Source organism: Lissotriton helveticus, chromosome 12 (genome assembly GCF_964261635.1).
Source record: "Lissotriton helveticus chromosome 12, aLisHel1.1, whole genome shotgun sequence".
In the NCBI taxonomy this organism is placed as follows: Eukaryota; Metazoa; Chordata; class Amphibia; order Caudata; family Salamandridae; genus Lissotriton; species Lissotriton helveticus.
Genome location: NC_136073.1, coordinates 722,145,138 through 722,162,050, shown reverse-complemented (window position 1 = coordinate 722,162,050; position 16,913 = coordinate 722,145,138). Strand labels below are relative to the sequence as shown.

The 16,913-nt window shown below is 47.1% G+C and overlaps 1 protein-coding gene across 1 annotated transcript in view; it reads left to right on the top strand.

Moving 5' to 3' along the window:
* VANGL2 (VANGL planar cell polarity protein 2) overlaps nt 1-16,913 on the top strand; it is a 319,026-nt gene that overhangs the window by 204,297 nt on the left and 97,816 nt on the right. Inside the window, exon 3 of the mRNA XM_078670605.1 lies at nt 9,664-9,933. Coding sequence (XP_078526731.1) covers nt 9,863-9,933 — 71 coding nt within the window. The 5' untranslated portion in view covers nt 9,664-9,862. The remainder of the gene's footprint in view (nt 1-9,663; nt 9,934-16,913) is intronic.

Genomic DNA, 16,913 nt, shown 5'->3' with positions numbered 1-16,913 from the left:
CACCACCACCACCTCATCCACCACCACCACCTCATCCACCACCACCACCTCATCCACCACCACCACCTCATCCACCACCACCACCTCATCCACCACATCCACCTCCACCACCACCACATCCACCATCACATCCACCACCTCATCCACCACCACCACCTCATCCACCACCACCACCTCATCCACCACCACCACCACCTCATCCACCACCACCACATCCACCACATCCACCACATCCACCACATCCACCACATCCACCACATCCACTACCACCACATCTACCACCTCATCCCCCACCACCACCTCATCCCCCACCACCACCTCATCCCCCACCACCACCTCATCCCCCACCACCACCTCATCCCCCACCACCACCTCATCCCCCACCACCACCTCATCCACCACATCCACCACCACCACATCTTCTACCACCACCACCACATCCACCACCTCATCCACCACCACCACCTCATCCCCCACCACCACCTCATTCCCCCCCACCACCACCACCTCATTCCCCCCCACCACCACCACCTCATTCCCCACCACCACCACCTCATCCCCCACCACCACCTCATTCCCCCCCACCACCACCACCTCATTCCCCACCACCACCACCTCATCCCCCACCACCACCTCACCCCCCACCACCACCTCATCCACCACCACCACCTCATCCACCACCACCACCACCTCATCCACCACCACCTCATCCACCACCACCACCACCTCATCCACCTCATCCACCACCACCACCACCTCATCCACCACCACCACCACCTCATCCACCACAACCACCTCATCCACCATCACCACCACATCCACCACCACATCCACCATCACCACCACATCCCCCATCACCACCTCATCCCCCACCACCACCTCATCCCCCACCACCACCTCATCCACCACCACCACCTCATCCACCACCACCACCTCATCCACTACCTCATCCACCACCACATCATCCACCACCACCACCACCTCATCCACCACCACCTCATCCACCACCACCACCTCATCCACCACCACCACCTCATCCACCACCACCACCTCATCCACCACCATCACCACCACATCCACCACCACCACCTCATCCACCACCACCACCTCATCCACCATCACCACCACCACCTCATCCACCATCACCACCACATCCACCATCACCACCACATCCACCATCACCACCACATCCACCATCACCACCACATCCACCATCACCACCACATCCACCATCACCACCACATCCACCATCACCACCACATCCACCATCACATCCACCATCACCACCACATCCACCATCACACCACATCCACCATCACCACCACATCCACCACCACACCCACCGCATCCACCACCACCACCACCACTGCATCCACCACCACCACCGCATCCACCACCACCACATCCACCACCACCACCACATCCACCACCACCACCTCATCCACCACCACCCCCACATCCACCACCACCACATCCACCACCACCTCATCTACTACCACCACCATCACATCCTCCACCATCACATCCACCACCATCACATCCACCACCATATCCACCACCACCTCATCCACCACAACCACCTCATCCACCACCACCACATCCGCCACCACATCCACCACATCTACCACCACCACATCTACCACCACCACATCTACCACCGCCACCACCTCATCCACCGCCACCACCTCATCCACCGCCACCACCTCATCCACCGCCACCACCTCATCCACCGCCACCACCTCATCCACCGCCACCACCTCATCCACCGCCACCACCTCATCCACCGCCACCACCTCATCCACCGCCACCACCTCATCCACCGCCACCACCTCATCCACCGCCACCACCTCATCCACCACCACCACATCCACCATCACCACCACATCCACCATCACCACCACATCCACCATCACCACCACATCCACCATCACCACCACATCCACCATCACCACCACCACCGCATCCACCACCACCGCATCCACCACCACCGCATCCACCACCACCACATCCACCACCACCACATCCACCACCACCACATCCACCACCACCACATCCACCTCCAACACATCCACCTCCACCACCACCACATCCACCATCACATCCACCACCTCATCCACCACAACCACCTCATCCACCACCACCACATCCACCACATCCACCGCCACCACCTCATCCACCACCACCACCTCATCCACCACCACCACCACCTCATCCACCACCACCACCACCTCATCCACCACCACCACCACCTCATCCACCCCACCACCACCACCTCATCCACCACCACCACCTCATCCACCACCACCACCTCATCCACCACCACCCACCACCTCATCCACCACCACCACCACCTCATCCACCACAACCACCACCTCATCCACCACAACCACCACCTCATCCACCACAACCACCACCTCATCCACCATCACCACCTCATCCACCATCACCACCTCATCCACCATCACCACCTCATCCACCATCACCACCTCATCCACCACATCCACCATCACCACCACATCCACCACCACATCCACCACCACATCCACCATCACCACCACATCCACCATCACCACCACATCCACCATCACCACCACATCCACCATCACCACCACATCCACCATCACCACCACATCCACCACCACATCCCCCACCACCACCACCACATCCACCACCACCACCACCTCATCCACCACCACCACCACATCCACCACCACCACCACATCCACCACCACCTCATCTACTACCACCACCATCACATCCACCACCATCACATCCACCACCATCACATCCACCACCATATCCACCACCACCTCATCCACCACAACCACCTCATCCACCACCACCACATCCACCACCACATCCACCACATCTACCACCACCACATCTACCACCACCACATCTACCACCACCACATCTACCACCACCACATCTACCACCGCCACCACCTCATCCACCGCCACCACCTCATCCACCGCCACCACCTCATTCACCGCCACCACCTCATTCACCACCACCACCTCATTCACCACCACCACCTCATCCACCACCACCGCATCCACCACCACCGCATCCACCACCACCGCATCCACCACCACCGCATCCACCACCACCGCATCCACCACCACCACATCCACCACCACCACATCCACCACCACCACATCCACCACCACCACATCCACCACCACCACATCCACCATCACATCCACCACCACAACCACCTCATCCACCACCACCACATCCACCACCACATCCACCATATCCACCGCCACCACCTCATCCACCACCACCACCTCATCCACCACCACCACCACCACCTCATCCACCACCACCACCTCATCCACCACCACCACCTCATCCACCACCACCACCTCATCCACCACAACCACCACCTCATCCACCACAACCACCACCTCATCCACCACAACCACCACCTCATCCACCACAACCACCACCTCATCCACCACCACCTCATCCACCACCACCACCTCATCCACCACCACCTCATCCACCATCACCACCACATCCACCATCACCACCACATCCACCATCACCACCACATCCACCATCACCACCACATCCACCATCACCACCACATCCACCATCACCACCACACCACCATCACCACCACATCCACCATCACCACCACATCCACCATCACCACCACTCCCCCCACCACCACCACCACCACATCCACCACACCATCCACCACCACCGCATCCATCACCACCACCGCATCCACCACCACCACCGCATCCACCACCACATCCACCACCACCACCACCACATCCACCACCTCATCCACCACAACCACCTCATCCACCACCACATCCACCACTTCTACCACCGCCACCACCTCATCCACCGCCACCACCTCATCCACCGCCACCACCTCATCCACCACCACCACCTCATCCACCACCACCACCTCATCCACCACCACCACCTCATCACCACCACCACCTCATCCACCACCACCACCTCATCCACCATCACCACCACATCCACCATCACCACCACATCCACCATCACCACCACATCCACCATCACCACCACATCCACCATCACCACCACATCCACCATCACCACCACATCCACCATCACCACCACATCCACCATCACCACCACATCCACCATCACCACCACATCCACCATCACCACCACATCCACCATCACCACCACATCCACCATCACCACCACATCCACCACCACCACCACCACATCCACCACCACCACCACCGCATCCACCACCACAGCATCCACCACCACCACCACCACCTCATCCACCACCACCTCATCCACCACCACCACCACCCCTCATCCACCACCACCACCACCACCTCATCCACCACCACCACCACCACCTCATCCACCACCACCACATCCACCACAACCACCACCTCATCCACCACAACCACCACCTCATCCACCACAACCACCACCTCATCCACCATCACCACCTCATCCACCACATCCACCTCATCCACCACATCCACCATCACCACCACATCCACCATCACCACCACATCCACCATCACCACCACATCCACCATCACCACCACATCCACCATCACCACCACATCCACCATCACCACCACATCCACCATCACCACCACATCCACCATATCCACCATCACATCCACCATCACCACCACATCCACCATCACCACCACATCCACCATCACCACCACATCCACCATCACCACCACATCCACCATCACCACCATCACCACCACATCCACCATCACCCCCACATCCACCACCACCACCACATCCACCACCACCACCACATCCCCCACCACCACATCCCCCACCACCACCGCATCCATCACCACCACCGCATCCGCCACCACCACATCCACCACCACCACATCCACCACCACCACATCCACCACCACCACATCCACCACATCCACCACCACCACCACCACATCCACCACCACCACATCCACCACCACCACATCCACCACCACCACATCCACCACCACCACATCCACCACCACCACATCCACCACCACCACATCCACCACCTCATCCACCACCAACTCATCCACCTTCACTTCATCCACCTTCACTTCATCCACCTTCACTTCATCCACCTTCACTTCATCCACCTTCACTTAATCCACCACCACTACATCCACCACCACCTCATCCACCACCACATCCCCCACCACCACCACATCCCCCACAACCACATCCCCCACCACCACATCCCCCACCACCACATCCCCCACCACCACCACATCCTCACCACCACCACATCCCCCACCACCACCACATCCCCCACCACCACCACATCCCCCACCACCACCACATCCCCCACATCCCCCACCACCACCGCATCCACCACCACCGCATCCACCACCACATCCACCACATCCACCACCACTGCATCCACCACCACATCCACCACCACTGCATCCACCACCACATCCACCACCACATCCACCACCACTGCATCCACCACCACTGCATCCACCACCACTGCATCCACCACCACTGCATCCACCACCACTGCATCCACCACCACTGCATCCACCACCACTGCATCCACCACCACATCCACCACCACTGCATCCACCACCACTGCATCCACCACCACTGCATCCACCACCACATCCACCACATCCACCACCACTGCATCCACCACCACATCCACCACCACCACCACCACCACCACCACATCCACCACCACCACCACATCCACCACCACCACCACATCCACCACCTCCACCACATCCACCTCCACCACATCCACCACCACCACATCCACCACCACCACATCCACCACCACCACATCCACAACCACATCCACCACCACCACATCCACCACCACCACCACAACCACATCCACCACCACCACATCCACCACCACCACCACCACATCCACCACATCTGTGTGTGTGTGTGTCTGTGTGTGTGTGTGTGTCTGTGTGTGTGTGTGTGTGCAAATGCAATAGGTCTAGCATTTGCGAGAGATTAAGCTATTGGCATCGCAAATGACAATGCCATTTATTTATCTGTTTTCAAAACCAACACACAAATAAAAAAATGTCATTTACAATGCCAATAGCTCTAACTTTTGCAAAGGCGAGACCGTTGCATTGTAAATGCTTGTTTAAAACTTCATTTTACTTTTTTATTTTTTGGGGGCCTAGTAGCCGCAGATTTGAGCATCTGCTGTCTGTGAAAAAAAGTCTTATGTGCGTGAAGCACATATGTGCATGTGTTGTGATGTAGCAAACACAAAGAAATGATGGATGGAGCGCTTACATTTTTCAGACACTCACCCCCAGTCACAGATCTGGGTTGAATCCATCATTGTTCTTTAGCTCACTTCGCTATCCCAGTTCAGACCCAGTCATATGTAAATCAGTCTTGATTTTGTTCATCATGGAAATAGTCCAGCCCGAACTGCCAAACTAGGTCTTCCCTGGACCGAAAACTAGCATACTGGGACCCGTTTCGGGGTAACACCCCCTCATCAGCCAGGTTAGTTTGAATCCGGTGGCAAAGTGAACAAGGGACCCACGTCTGGGCATACCCTGCCAACTTCGGGTGAACAGAGCAAACACAAAGAGATGATGGACTGAGCGCTGAAACTTTTTAGACACTCTCCCTCAGTCACAGATCTGGGTTGAATCCATTCTCGTTCTTTAGCTCACTTTGCCATCCCAGTTCAGACCCAGCCATATGCAAATCAGTCGACCCTATCTCTCAAGGGAACAGTCCAGCTCGAGCTGCCAAGCCAGGTCTTCCCTGGACTGGAAACAAGCATTCGGGGACCGGTTTCGGGGTAACACCCCACATCAGCCAGGCTAGCTTGAATGCAGTGGCAAAATGAGCAAGGGACCCACATCTGGGCATACCCTGTCAACTTAGGGCGAACAAAGCAAGCACAAATCATATGGCTGGGTCTGAACTGGGACAGCGAAGTGAGCTAAAGAACGATGATGGGTTCAACGCAGATCTGTAACTGGGAGTGAGTGTCTGAAAGGTTTCAGCGCTCCGTCCATCATCTCCTTGTGTTTGCTGTGTTGTGTGCACGCATGTTAGCCATCTAATAGGGGCTGGTAATTTTTTCCCCTTCCCAGTGCTGCTCAAAATAGTGAACAAACACTAGCAATGCCAAACGTTTGGCTAACGTCTTTCAAAGGCGAGATCTACTTACTTTTCCAGTGCTTGCTTTTTGTGGCTTTCTCAGTGTTTCACTAAAGGAAAAATAGTCGCACAGCCAGGTATACTGCTCACTTATCCGACATTGTGCTGTAAACGATGACGTCCATTGGACAACTGAAAACTGTTTAATTGTCCTTTGTTCATTCCACATTCATCCCATCAAATTAAAACCAACCATAACAATAGTAAAATCATTTTTTTACTGTACATTGCTAAAAGCAGTGCAGTCCTGCAGAAAAAATGCTTTTTTGAACAGCAAAACACTTCTTTAAAACTCCATCTTCTGAATTATTATACACAAGGCGCGCAGTTTTCCATTCTTATTGATTTTTACACACAAGTTCAGATAGAAAACATTTGTCTGCCAGTATTTATTTTTAAATATGGAAAAATGAAAAAATAGTTTTCCTTTTAGGCCATTCCTACCACTTGTCAATCATGCGTGCTTGGTCAATAGCTAACCAGGCTGACAGATAGGGAACATAAAAAAGAAAAAAGTTTGCCAAAGAAGCTTAAATAGCTGCAGCAGTAAAGCTGCTTAAGGGGTTCTACAGTGCAAATTATTTCAGATGACTGTATTGTACTGTACATTGCTAAAACTCCTTGGACATACAAACATGAGTAAATATTTGCCGATTAAATACACATGCAAATATATCCATTGCAGCCTCATTTTTTACACTTGAGCACAAAATAAATATCGATAGATACAGATCGAATGAGCAAAAAATAAATAAGGTTAAATACAGATGGAAATGTAGAAAAATAAATATCATTAAAACCAAGAGCCCTGATAATATAGTGGCGTAGTTTTTCTATGCATGTTTCATAGATTGCAGGCACCCACATTCTGTAGTTTTCCATTTATTAATTTTAATGAACACTTTTCTTTTTAGAAAAATCATGCCAACTAAACCATGTAGATGAAAGTAAAAGTTAAAAATCATTAAAGTGAATTTTTGGTTGAATAATGTAAACAAAGTTTACACTTACAGACCCACTCAGCCTTTAGCTCTTTGTTCTATTAGCTTACCCGCAGAGCCCAAGATGACCCTTTTGGATTCTAATGCTAGTCTCATGGCAAGTGTGCCACCGAGCCTTTGACTACGGAAGACGCCCTGGAGATCTTTTGGAAGTGCTGCCAAGAGAAACCTGTAGCTTGTGTTCAGCTGGCTGGTTCCCATGGAGTGTCCTCCTGTCTACGCCTGGGCTCACAGGGTTTTTCCTGCACTTTGTTCTGGTGCCCAGACTTGCAGACTATGATGCACCAGTCACACCTGTTGGGAAGCAGATCACATCACGCGTGTTCTGTGTATTATAATTTGAGCTTGGTTTTGTTTCTAGATCACAAGGCCTTTGCTATTTGAATGCCTGCTCTTATTGGTTGGCAGCTTTTGAAAGGTGTTGTTGACTCGCAGGAGCCAGTTTGCTGAAGACTAGATAACCGACAGAACAGGTTCAGCCTATTAATAGTCTGATAAAAGGTTTGCCTGGGAAGGATTAACATGCTATTGTTGCACTTGATAGCTTCAGCCTTTGCACTGGATTGGTGTCTGATCACAAGCGCAGTCCGTGTGACCAAACTGTCATTTAATGGTATTTCAGTGAGACATTGCATTGCAGGGGCTGAGAAGTGGCAATTCGGATGTCGGCTTTAGGAGCAAACTCGAAGAACCAGATAAGCATAAAGTATAGATACTAGCTAATGTTTATTCATGTATACTTTACAGAATACATGAATAAACTCAACATGGTCTTTGAAGAATACTCCGGCTTTGTTGTGTATGTTTGTGATCTGATTAAGCGGATAACGTTCCCAGGAGGAGCCTAACACAATTTTAAAGCCCAACGCTTACGTCCGTATCAGTATTTTCTCATATTTTCCTAAAATCTTATCTTCAGTAGTACGAAGTGTTCAACATTGTGATGTAGTGCCAACTTCTTTCAATAACACTGAGGAAGGAGATCTTCACAGGTCCTGATCTCAGCAGCTTAGGCTGCTTTGTGACTTTATTGTCCGGCCGCCTACAATCGATATTAAGAGATGGTCGGTCCAGGACCAGATGTGTTGCTGCTTTTTTTTATTTATTTTTTTATCTTAATTTTATTATAAATTGCAGTGTGGTGGCACTAGCAAGTCAATATTTTGTCTCTTAAAATTTGAGTCAAATTTAGAGGAAAAGCAAGTTTAATTCAAGCTTTGAAGGCAATAGATTTGAATTCCAGATGTCCTTTTGTGCTGACAAACTTACCCTTTGGATTGAAAACCTAAGATTAGAATACCAAACGGGCACGACAGGGAACATTGAAAAGAACATTTATATTGCTGCTTTCCATCCTCTTACATCTGCCATGATTATAATTAGCCTATAAGGGAAGGTGAGCATGGAGCCGATAGATAGGTTTAAATTAATTTGTCTTAATCCAAATTGTTGCTCTTTTGTAGTCATATTGTGTCCCTTTTCTTTCTTTTCCCCAAAATAGGTATTTCATTTTCTTCTATAACTAGTCCTGCCAGCGAATCAAAATAGAGTCCCTCAAGGTGAAAGTTGACTTTCTGAAGGTGCCTCTCGGCCTGAAGAAGCCAGCAGTCAAGGAGGCTGCAGCAGCTGCTTTGGCTGCGGTACCCGGGAGACCCAAGTCATTTAACGTGGACCGGTACAAGGCCCGAAGATCAGACAACATGGATAACGAGTCACAGTATTCGGGCTACTCCTACAAATCTGGCCACTCCCGAAGTTCCCGCAAGCACAGGTATGATTCAATCTGCTGTTCCTTATTTTTTTTATCTTGCTCCCACTCACCGTCTGCACAGTAACAATACACATTGCAAAGCGATCCAGGAAAAGGATCATTTGATGAGAAGACGTGGCTTATGAAACCACATCTTTGATGATATGAAGTAAGTTTCAGCAGCTACGTCCTGGTAGTGGGACCAAATTATTTTTGCAAACCCAGTACTTCAGGGTTGATGTATGTAAGAGTCACTGTTAACTCCCAGTGTTTCCATTCTGTCATGTTAGATGTGGAGTGACCGAGAGATACTGATCTCAAGCCATGTAACTCTCAGAAAAAGCTTCTTCCTGGTTTCTAAGGTGGCCTCTAAAGGACTAAGCAAAAATGTTGAACACAGAATAGCACAGGGAGGAGCAATTTCACAAGCATAACTAGTAAAAGCAGACTGACACTACTTTCACGTCTTGTGTGCCAGGCCATCCTATATACTGCAGTAGCAGTTTGCATGGATTTTAATGGAAATGAATTAGGAAGCATAGGATAGAGCCATTAGGCTAAAAAACCTACCAAACCCTCACTGTCGCCAGTGTCTGGACCCCCCACCCCCTCTGTGTCTCACTGGCCAGAAGCAGTTTATCAGTTAGTTGCAATACTTTGAAGGAAGTCTGAACCGACCCAAGTCTTCCAAGCAGTTCAGTAATCATCTCATAAGTCTTTTAATTAAAGCGTATTTGAAAGCCTATCAGTAGGATTTGAGAACAAGTTATGATGCTTGTGTCTGTAGTATGTGTCCATTCAGTGCAATCTGGTTGTCATCATAAAATAATTAATGAATGTGAGAAAAAATGTCAACTGTGCCAGTAATAGCATCAGTAGCCAATTCTAGTGGTAGCTGATTTTCAGACATTAATTTATTAAGTCCGAATTCAAGTTCCTTATCACAGAACCAGCAGTCTGCTGATTGCCTAACACCTACTTGTTTTAGTCGAATTGTCCACAGAATTCTGTTCTGATTCAGTAGACTATTTTAAGTTGTCACCAAGTTCTTTTTATACTGTTAAACCTTAATTATATTATCTTAATTATTAATTTGCTCAGAAACGAACTTTATGGGCGTGTTTCATGTTCTCCAAGAGCTTCTCTGAGATGAGCAGAGCATACAGCTTTAAAAATGTATTTGAGATTGAGTTTTCTTTTTTGACAGTGTTTTTCTTTAAGTTCAGAGATTTATTGTGCTAAATATCTACCATCGTTTCCGTTAATTCAAACTATGTTGTTTTGAATTTTGACAATTAAATGCTTCAAAGTACTTGAAGTTTAACAAACTCTAGCTACAGGATATGCCCAGGATATAATGCAACTTTCAATGAGTAGGTAGGACTTAAAGTTTGAAAATCATGGAGCATGAGATATGGGTTTGTTAAAAGTTAGATATGTCCACATCTAATACAATTAGTTTTATGTGCATTCTCTTGAGTGAACAGTGTATGTAACCTAGAGTCATGATCATGTAAAAGCTGAAATCCACCCTGGGGCTGACTAGTCTGAAGGGCATAGTGGTAAACTCAATATTTTGATTCCACCTCCTGAACTAAAGGCGTTTTCAGTGGGATCGCATTCAAAAGATGGTATCCTTGCAGTCCAAGTGGATCATCCAGTCCCCATGTCTGAAAATATGCCTTTATAGAAGTATGTCACCAATTTAGGAGTTTGGGCCGGTGAGCCTGGTGTTGAAATCCTTGAGATCCACAATCCGCCACATCTCCTGTTTTGTTTTTATAAGCAATGTATTCCTTATAAAGCCTTATAGTTGTGGAGCAGTCCTTATAAAACAAGTTGCACCATTGGGCATTCCACACTGTTTGATCCATGTAGAGGACATTATTTTTCTTGGACAGTGGGTTTGTATGGAGTTTTGAATAACACAAATTGAAACCCAGTCAGCAACATACAAGCATCTGTGGTTGGAGCCTGCCAATTGTGAAGAAATGCTCCTACTCTCCCAGGCTAATTTGGCAAACGAGGATTAGGCCGACCCAAGCGTCCAGCAGTGTAGGTATTATCTGTAGTAAATCTGACAGATCCTGTGTTGTTCTAGGTCTGAATAAGTTGCAGAAATGTTTCTGTCGGGTGTGGTAAAAGTGTCAGTTAAAGCCATGGATTCTTTAGCTGCTGAAAGTGGCCGCTGATGTCTGGATACTGCCATCCGTGCCATGAAGACTCCGATTGAAGTCCTTTTTCATGTAGGAGTGAGTTTGGTTTAGAGATGTGAGGATGCTCATAAACATCTTCAACTTCTTTACAGATTGCTATCTGAACCTCCTGTGTGCAGCAGAATCTCCTTCCGAAGAGCGAGGCCACCCAGTTTTTGACCCACACTACTGAAGAAAGTATGAATGTTGGGCAGAAGCAGCTTTTTAGACACCTCCAAAGAGGAAAACACGTGGTGTACTCACCTTGCTAAGATATCAGATGCCATATTTTCAGCCCTCATACATAGCTATTGTGGCTACATTCAAAGTATTTGTAATGGGTCCTGGCATCCTCTCCAGTCTCTGTTGATGCTTTTCTCTGTAATTAGTGAGAATGTTCCCATTAACCTAGATCCCTTCGGGTCTATCTGGTGTTGAGGCTGTTGTCTGTCAAGGATTAATTCAGGCATACCTCTCGCAAGTGTATTCTGATTTATATGGCTTTCCACAAGACATGCAGGAATGTGCTTGGTTAGCCACCGTAAGAGATGGAATCCACTCTGAGAACCTGTGATCTATGATGTCTATCAGGTTAAAAATAGACCAAGAGGCCTCATTTTAAGGTTGTATCTTTAACCTAAGAGGAACATCCTCAGTCTTTACTGGTGAAACAACTTTTTGTTTGGTATGAGTGTCCACACATTCTGAACATAAGAATGAATCACACTGTCCAGTGAGAGGACCCTTCTTTCTTGCAAAGGGTGGTAAATGGTTTGCCTGCCAGATACATGATATCCAAGAGCCAACACTTCATCGTGCAAGAGTCGGGTCTGGTGGCTCAGTGGGTGAATGCATCCAGGTTAGGCATCTCGATTTAACCTTATGATCACTGGTTCGAATTCTGGCTGGTCTACTATGAATGTAATCTTTCTGAGGTTGATACAATCGGTTATTCAGCACTGAGATAACCTTTAGGGTGAATGTGTGCCTTACAACTACACATTGTATTATGTTTTACAGCATCTGGGCCCTTTCTGGGAATGCATCCCTCAGGTTTTCAAATGCAGTAGAATACTCAGTGCGGTCTGACTTTCTCTTCCCTTTGGTGAAAAGGGTTGGTCTTCCTTGTATGACCAGTAGTTCAGAGATCAGGAGGCTTGATCTCCCTTATTGTCTGTGGAGGTTTTTTTTTATGCCTTTCAGGTTCCAGTGAATTCTTGCAGGAGCCTAAAGATGCAGACATCATGGTCTATGGCGAGTATTGTCCTTTGCATCTGAGAGAGACCCTTGTTTAGCATGATCTGTTTCCCTAAGAGGATTTCTTGTGGGACTTATTTCATATCTAGAAGCCTTTCCAAGATAGTATTATATGCTGTGATTAGCCCAAGATAGCAAAATATGCCTGTGATTAAAAATGTGTCTACAGCGTCGGTAGCGGAGATGTGATCATTCATTGCCTCTGAGCTGAACCTCACGTACACAGGCATTGCCATTGTGAGAACCCTCGTATCGTGAATCGTCAGCATCAAATTGTCTAGAGCTAATTATGGTGGTGTTCTGTGTCATCTGCTTAATGCTGAGTGCTGCTTCAACCTACCATTGATGGAGCTTGGACAGCCCTAAGAAGACAAATGTTTATTCTTAAGAGGACAGGTTGGCTAGACAGCGCTACAGTCACCACAGTGCCACCTAAAGTTTCCAGATATCATGCGAGCTGCTCATCAGCGCTTCCAACTAGCACCTCACAAGCAAGGGCCCTGACAGTGCTCCTTAAGCTGTAAATGAAGGTCTGAAAGGGAAAAATGTGCTACAGCCCTGATGGTTGCATAGTGACACATTTCTAGTGCTTGGCCAGCTGCGTCAGGGGAGAAATGCTTGAGCAAAAAGTAGGATTATTCACAGTAATAGGGGTCAAGCCTACACACCTCCACAAGTCAACCTGTACAACACTCTCAAAAGTAGGTTTGGTCATTCATTAGCCAGCAATTTTACTTTAGGAACCATATTGAAATAGCAAAGTGTTGCTCAAATGAGGCTGCTGAGCAGCAAAGAAAGAGGGAAATTGGCTTGATCACATAAAAGCATTACAAGTGTCTGCTCCTAGTTGGATTTAAGATTATAGCGCTTATAGCTCTTCTACATGAATTTCCTTTGGATTTGTAGTTTTTTGTTGACAAACTGTCTAATGAAGGCTGCTGCGAGTTCAGCAAAGAAAGAACAAGGCATAATCGTCTCTGATTTTGACATATAATTTCCCTGAAATGCCTTACCTTGAGCTGTGCCCAACAGACTGACTTATTTCCTCCTGCCTGCTCACATTAGGCGCAGTTGCTCTCTGTTTTCCCCAGCACACAGTCGTCTAGCCCAGTGCATACCTCAAATTTACAGCAACCCTTTGCTAATTGTCACTCATAGAAAGAGTCATACCATAATTTACACTTTCTGTAAAAAGTCAAAGAACACAGGCAGTACACCACGTCACCCCATTTCGTTTGTTTCTCTTGGATCATGATGTTGTCATACTTGAACTAATACTCTAAACCTCTTCCATGGCTCCCTGCACCCAACCTATAAGAACATATGCTCAGGCCATGTAAAATCATATACATGTTACTAGACTTGCAGGTTAGGGACTGAAATAATCTACTCGACCTAATTATAATGCTCTTGACCCAAAAACTGGTTTCAAATTATGTGATCCTGGGCAAACATTTTAATTCACTGTGTGACCCCACCCCCTTTTTATTTTAATTCACTGAGCTGGCATTTTCTTCTTTACCCCATATGAGAGCATCTTCTAACATGCAAGTTCAGCATATATCCTTCCTTCTTCTGTCCCTCCACTATCCTTTTCAATCCAAATAACAGACTAACATGTCCACTCATATTTCACTATACTAATCTTACAGGTTCCAGAGTAGCATGCGCTTCAACACCTCATCAGGGGTAGAAAGCGCTATATAAATGGCTGTATAAATGCAAACCATTCCACTCTTCTATCGCTCTGCTATCTTTCTCAATCCAAATAACTGACTAACATATCCACCGCTCAAATTACTTTCATATTTCACTATACTAATTCACCTCTAATCTCTTTGAGTTCCAGAGTAGCATGCTACTCACCAAAGAGCGCTTCAACACCCCATCAGGGGTAACAGGCGCTATATAAATGCAAACCTAACTCTCTTCTATCCCTCCACTATCCTTCTCAATCCAAATACCGGACTAATATCCACCACTCCAATTACTTTCATATTTCACTATACTAATTCACCACTAATCCTTTATTGGTTCCAGAGTAGCATGCTACTCGCCAAAAAAGTGCTTCAACACCCCATATGGGGTAACAAGCGCTATATAAATGCTAACCTTTCTCCCTCTTCTGTCCCTCCGCCATCCTTCTGATTACAAATAACTGGCTGCCAAATCCACCACTCAAATTACTTTCTTATTTCAATATACTAATTCAACACTAATCCTTGCGCATTGATGCCTCGTCAGAGGTAGTAAGCGCTATATAAATGCAATTACAATACAATACATTGTCTGCTGTGCAAAGAAAACACTTTGATTTAATAGACTAAACTTTTGCTCCAGATACAATGCAAATCTTGCCACATATAGGATCCACATGGCCGCTGATTTGCCTCTTAGTACATTAATAGCATTGTCTTTAGGAATTTCCCACTGACATGCAGGTTTACTGATAAAACTACATAGTGTGTAACCAAAGTTTAGAAATCGAGTTTCTGTAAATATTTGTCATTTGCACATCACCAGGTAAGGTGTTTTGATTTGTTTTGCTCCTATTTAAATCTTTGTTTGCATCACACTTATGAATTACAAAAATAGTGCTTTAGTAATTCCTCATATATTGTAAATATATTTACAAGTTGTGTAAATGTTGCGTTAGAAAAAAAAACTGACCTCATACAGCCCTTGGTTTCATAATGATTGTCTGATAGATCACTTGACAAAAACCTCTAACTGTAATAAGAGAAAGAAAAGTAAACATAATTTTTCTGGATTAGCAGCAATTAGTAAAACGACAAACTGACATTTTGACCTCTGTTCTTAAACAGACAACAAATGTGTCAGAATAATAACTAGATTTAAATTCGTTTCAATTGTTCCTTCACTTTCTGAATGAACCGAAAACCTGTTTCTTTCCACTTTAAGTTCACGTGCCAGAAGGACAAAAAGGTCCTATAAATAGCTCGACCTGATAAAATCTGACTCTCCATAGCTAGTGAGCAAGTAAATTTTTCGAGGCCTGGTCCTGATGTTTTTGGTCCTACCTTTCCACTATATTTGACGTTTACACTCACGGCTCATTTCTTCAAATTTATTTTCACCATCCTTAAGAATGCCATTATTTTAATTGAGTTTCAGAAACTCCTATTGGATCCTAACTGTAACATTAGAATGATTACTGTCCTTCTCTGAAGAGTAATCTGTTTGAGAAAGTATTCACCAAGGGATTTTGGATAAACCTCTTCAGAAGCTCCCAATCCGCATTCCATTTTTAGCTGTTTTTTTTAATGTGGCTTAGGAAGGTTGAGTTAGACCATGCATACAGTATGGAAATTAAAGATATATTGCTGATTTTATATGAAGGCGAATTTTGAAGTAAAGGTTTGATGCTTTGTTCCTTAAATGCTAATTAATACTGAAGTGTTATCATTCATGGACAATGTTTGGAGTCAGTCTACTCCTGGCAGTAAGTATAGGAGATGCCACCTATATAGTTCAGAATTTGTCTCCTGTTTTTCCATTTGTCCATGAGTTATTGTGCGTAGGAAGTAA